General features: G+C 50.8%; 1 protein-coding gene across 1 annotated transcript in view; it reads right to left on the reverse strand.

Annotated features, from left to right (window-relative positions):
- Positions 1-5,995, reverse strand: part of LOC109318339 (discoidin, CUB and LCCL domain-containing protein 1-like) — a gene marked incomplete at its 5' end in the record, with an annotated part of 54,262 nt that extends 48,267 nt beyond the window's left edge. The window contains one exon of the mRNA XM_019547533.1: positions 5,917-5,995. Coding sequence (XP_019403078.1) covers positions 5,917-5,995 — 79 coding nt within the window. The remainder of the gene's footprint in view (positions 1-5,916) is intronic.
- Between the last annotated feature and the right edge of the window lie 5 nt (positions 5,996-6,000).

Here is a 6,000-nt window from a genome sequence, read left to right on the forward strand (position 1 = left end):
GTCCCATCTGGTGCACAGCTGCCACTTTAGAATAACTCTCAGTGACCTAATGTCATTGCAAATGAAGCCTCCATCTGAGACGCCTACCCCACAGCTGCTTTGGAGGAGGGACACTGAGCAAAGCTCTGATGACAGGTTCCCAATTACAAGTTTATTTAGCTCCATCTGGGACAGCGGTGGGCTAAATATGGCCCCTGGGCTATACCCAGCCTGTCAGGTGATTCCATCCAGCATGCGACAGGTCCAAATGCCCCACCCGGCCAAGGTGCTTGGGGCAGCCTGGGCCATGGTGCACGTGGCTGGCCCTGCCACCCCCAAGCATGGAGGTACTGCCTGGCACAGCCCACCCTATCCCCTCACATGGCTCTCAGGCACTCCTGGAGCTACAGTCCACAGAGCTGAGCAGCACCGCAGTGGGGTAGGGACAGCACGGCAGTCGGATCTGATTTCCTGGCAGCCTCACCATTGCTGCCTAGGAGCAGGTATGTGCCCTGCTACCGCCACCGTGGCAAGCCCCTAGCCCCGATTCCCATTGCCTGGGCATCCTGGGCCCATTTACCCTGCACCCACTGCCAGGGGCATCAGACAGAGGGGGGCAGGGTCTCCATGGACACCAGCCTGGGACCCCCATGGGCAGGGCACACTTGGCCAGAGGGATGGGATGGGGGCATAGGCAGACAGGGAGCAATGTCCAGAAGCAAGATGGGTGGGCAGGGCTGGGGCCAGGATTGCATGGTGGTGACAGTAGGGGCCAGGGCCTGGGGCAGAGCTGCAATCCACTCCCCGCTTATCTCTGCAACAGGTGCCAGTTTCCTGCCCTGTGGTTCCTTGTGCAACTGGCACCAGTCGCGGGGATGTGCGGGGAGCTGATCACAGCTCTGTATTCTCATTGCCCCAAGATCCCAGCACCAGCTGCCCACCCCACTCCCAGACACTGCACCCCACCTGCCTGCAGCCCCGTAGGAGTCCTGGGCCAGTCTCCATGGAAACCCTGCTTGTCCTCTCTCTCCAGCACTCCTTGCAGGGGTGCAGGGTGGAAGAGTCCAGGGTAGGATAGGATAAATTGGCATCTCCCTGTCCCGTGTCCCCCCCCATGCCAGGCAATATAAACAGCTGTGACAGGGGGCTGGGGCCAGTTCAGCATCTTTTCCCACCCCCACTCCCTATGCCCTCGTGAGCTCACCAAAACTCCTTAAGTAGCCTTCTAACCCAATGCCAATAAAACATCACCTCATTTGTAGCCATTGATGGCAGAAAGTGAAAGCTTTAATTCAATGGCATCTCTGAAATGTGCTTGGAGGGGCTCAGCCAAGTTCTCTGGGATGGTTTGGGGGCACATCTGTGTCCAGCTTGGGAATCTGTTTGATGCTGGGGACTCTGTAATGCAGTGGCTCTCAACCTGTTTTAGGCTTGCAACTCCCCCCAACAGACTCAAGGCCTCCCCAGAAAATGCTAGCTCTGGGTTTCCACTGGTTTTTTGATAACATAAACTTAATAGAAGAACTCTTCTGTTGCAAAGAACTCAGAAAGATCACAATAGGTCAGACTGTTTTTTAATGCTACGGATTCCTATTGGAAATCTCTGGGTTCATCATGTGAATCATGCTTGCACATCTAGCAGTGCTCAATTTGCATGACACCCCATGGCACCCCTAAAATGATCTCAAAGCACCCTAAGCAGCTATAGCACCCTGGTTGAGAATCACTCGTCTAAAGTATCTGTCTGTGATTACAATTACCATACTAAATGTCGTACTTATCTGCCAGCTCTACTATCTTCTGTCTCTGAAAAGCAAAAGGATGTAAGGAGCCTTGCACCTGCTATAAATGTGGAGCATGCTTGGATAAAGAGATGCTGCTGTCTTGGACAGCACAGCAGCTTCAGAGGCATGAGACAAAGACTCTGCCTCCCAAAAGGGTGTTTAAGGACCCAAACCCAGCACTGCCATTTCAGGAAGCTGAAAAAATCCTGGGCCCAATGAGCGAGGCCAGGTGAGCAGCCAGCATGGGGGACCTTCCAGGCTGCGGTAGTCTCCATCACAAAACCCCAACAGTCCCAGCAGAGAGATCAAGGTGCCCTTTTACTTCTACAGGTCAGGGATGAGGGGAAATTGTGGGACAGCTTGGGGAATTCCAACCTTGACAGAGGAGTCAATGCTGGAGTCTGATAACTGGTGCTGATAACTGTGCTAATTACTTCCTGAAGTAAAAGTTTCATTAGGAACAACAACTGAACTACCAATATGTCTCTCCCCCCGCCCCGCAACCCAGGGATTTGCAATACAGAAACCTGCAAACCTCACTGGCCATTCATGCGTAATCACTTCCAGCGCCCCTCAGCTGCCCTGGTCCCCGAGCTACACGGTGCCTTGATCAGCTTGGGCGAGTCTGCCCAGGAACAGCCGAGCAAGTGCATCCATTAGCCTTCAACAAACTGAGGAAAGGAGTAGTTGCATTTTCAAGAACCAGACGTACTTTTTTCTCCTTGGAAAGGGCCTTTTCCCCCAGGATCCAAGCCCTTAGTTTCTGTCAAATCTCTGTCAGACCATCTTTCCCCCTCTCAACAAAAGACATCTCTTCATACCTCAAATGCCACATCTCCTCAAGTCCCTGCCCCTTGTCCCCACTTCCAACAAGTGGTTCACAAAGAGACGGTGAAAGCCATGAAAACTCCCATCTTTTTCAAGGAATCCTCACCCCCCAATTTTGATATTTTGTCCTGATACTTCCTGGCAGAAATGTTTTAAAAAACCCTGTAAATGAACCTTTTGCTTTTCCAGCACAAGTCACTTGCATCATTCTAGACATATTCAGCAGGAAACAAAACACACAAAAAACTTTCACCACATTCAGCAGATTCCTGACAGGGTATTTCTACAGGATGCAGGAAAGACAAAAGATAACAGATGCTGCAGGAGAAATATCGGAGCTCAGAGCGGTAGACCTGAAAAGAGCACAAGCGCTGGCATGTTCCATGGCCAGGGCTAGAAGTACATCAGTGCTGTGGGGATATGAGTGTTGATAGGTTAATATCTAATTTATTTGGAGCCAGTGCTTCCTTCCTAGAAACCAGTTCCTGTCACAAAAATTTAACGCTGGAAAGAGCCTAAAGTTTTAAAGAGGAAAAAAAAAGGAAACTTAACGGAAAACCTACAAGACGAAATGTCCTGCTATTCTTAACTTGCTCCTATTTGTAATAATCCCAAGAATCTTTCACCGAAACATGGAACCACCAGGGATAGAAAGGACTTCAGTTGCTACTATTTAGTTGGTCTAATAAAAGATATTGCCTCTGACCCAAGAGCTTTTGTGTATACTTAACTCTAGACAGGTGAAATTAAATCGACTAGTCTTTCAGGAATTACAGGGTCTCATGCTGTAATCTACTTGACAGACCACATCAGGAAGAGACCAGAAAGCTCCTTCTAGTCCCAGCTCCGTCTCTAGCCCTCTGTGTGACTTGAGGCAAGTCATATCCCACGCTGTGCACTGGTTTCCTGCTCTGTGAATGGGTCTTTGGTATTGACCTGCCTACCTGAAGTGAATTTATGATCTCTTTATACTGTGCAATTGAAAGCATTTCTTGCCAGAACGAGCATAAGGGTGGAATCATTTGAAACTGCCTTGCTCTGTGTGAGTTCAGGCCCAAATTCAGTAGCTGGAAGCTGAATGTCACTGGAAGCATTTCTGGGCTGATTCAGCTCCCAAGCCAAGCCACAGTGGGTGCAAAAAGCTTCATGAACTGAAGCACAAGGGAGGAAAAAAAGTGGGGGTTGTAGGAATCATTGCAAAATGAAGCCTCGCAGATTTATGCAGCTGTTAAGCTGCATATATCCTCCTAAAGCTGAATTCAGAGTTAGGCCTCAGATTAGAAGACTACAGTCATGACTCCCGTAGGAAAAGCTGCAAGAGCCATGTCTCACTTCCAGGAGGATGGTGGAGTTACAGTTAAAAGAGTCTTATTGAGAGGTATTCCTGGCCTCAGCCTTGAAGAGCAGTTGGTATGTGTGGAGGGTGTGCGGGGCAGGGGCCTTCAGCTGATCTTGATGAGGCTTCCTGCTAGGACGCTAAGGCTAAGACTTTGGGGCATGGGAGGGAAGATGATCATTGTTACAGGCTGTTGCAGACAGCAGGAAATCTTCTTGTCTTGCTCCTTGATTTGCTTCCTTTTCATGTGCGTTCTTTCCACCATGCCATTCATGTTGTCCCAGTTTCCCTAGAGGTGTTACACGTCTTGCGGTTATATTTAGGCTCACTCTGCCAGCACTGGTTTCAGTCAGTATAAGTACAAAGCATTCTGTCAGTCATCAGTGTTATGCATGGTAGTATCATTATCGCAGTACAGAAAGGGCATGTGCTGTTAACTTTATTATTCAACCAAGTCGATTTCTCCCCCTCCTAAGGAAAGATGTTAAGCATTTCCCTTCTACATCACTCTTGGGTCTGCAGCCCATTGGAGTCTACTTTAGACCTTGAATCATGCCAATGGAAAACATTTAGGTCATTTATATTAGGTTTGGACCCGGTCTCGGTCGCTAATGAGCACAGCTACTTCCAAAACCTACCAGCAGTTGGTATACACTTGTATGACAGCTGCTAATTTAGCCAAGACACTAAGGACTGAACCACGGACCTTCAGAATGTGACCCTCGAAGCGGCAGTAGACAGACACTGAAGAACTCGGCCACCATGGGTGCTGATGTATCAGACCCGGATCCTCTGTGGATCAAGCATAGCAAGAGACCCGTGCTACCATCCCGATTAGTGGGCTACAGTGATCCACACCAGCCCAGAAGGAAAGGGCGCCTGGATTTTCTGGACACCCAATACAGGTGGGATTTCCACAGGGGGAGTGTGCTGTAAAGCAGATCTCAGAGCACTTTGCAAACACTCGGTGTTAGGAACTGTGCTTTGACAACATGAGGCACAAAATTGAGAGGACCTGCATCCCAAGGATTTTACCATCTCAGAGATGAGCCCAGAGAAGACAGGGCACAATGGGAGATGCACTCTTTCTCCCCTTCTGTATAATGTTCATGGGGAGTTGGGGTGTTGAGGGGGAGAGGCGACGGCAGAAAGGAGCTTTTAGGAAGAGGAGAGGGCAAGGCCTGACACTGTGAGATTTGGAAGCTGATCCCACACACGGGACAGAATGACAGCAGATTGATCAAGCATCCGCTATACAATTAAACTACAAAGCCTCCTCTCACTGGTGTAAGTCAGGAGTAAGTGTATGGAAGTCAAAGCCATCCCACTGCTTTAAAATTGTGGTGAATGGGATCAGAAGCAGGGCCCTGATGAAGCGTGCTTAGAAAACAGAGGGAAGAATGCGCAAGATAAACTGCTCTGTGCTGTACACAGCTGGGAGACCCGGGAGTCACAGGATTCATTCCTGTGTCCTTATCTAGCTCGTCATTCATAAACACGCTACCGCCAAGAAGCCTCTGGCAAAAGCAGCATCCTAAACAATCAAGTTAGGCTTGAGGCTACTTCGTCTAATAAAAGGCACCATTTCTGAACCGAGAGCTGTGCACACAATACATAGGAAGTCACCCCTTTGTATCCTAGACCGGGCATAGCACAAAACTCCTGGCGGAGGCAGCAGGAGCGATTTTGAGAAACGGCTCCGTCAAGCCACCTCGCCCTCCGCGCTCATCTCTAATGACACGGTGACACACGCACAGGTCTCCCAAGCCGGTGCTGCCACCCACCCCAGGCGTGTGTCTCGGCTCCCTGACTTCTCTCGGGCAAAGCACCCCGGGGTGGCCAAAAGGCCTCGCAGGAGCAATGGCACGGGAACCGCGAGGGCTGCCGGGGCCGGGGATGCTCTGCCCGGGGCTCCTCCGCACCCACCTGCGCCCCTGCCCGGGGCAGCTCCCCCGGGCACACCGACTTGGGAACGGGGCTGGGACTCACCTGCCTGCGCCCTCACCGGGGTTCCCAACAGCTGGAACAGCTGCAGCAGCAGCAGCGGCGGCGGCGCCCGGCGCCGGGAGCGCA

Source organism: Crocodylus porosus, unplaced genomic scaffold (genome assembly GCF_001723895.1).
Source record: "Crocodylus porosus isolate Cpor-Errol unplaced genomic scaffold, CroPor_comp1, whole genome shotgun sequence".
Taxonomy (NCBI): Eukaryota; Metazoa; Chordata; order Crocodylia; family Crocodylidae; genus Crocodylus; species Crocodylus porosus.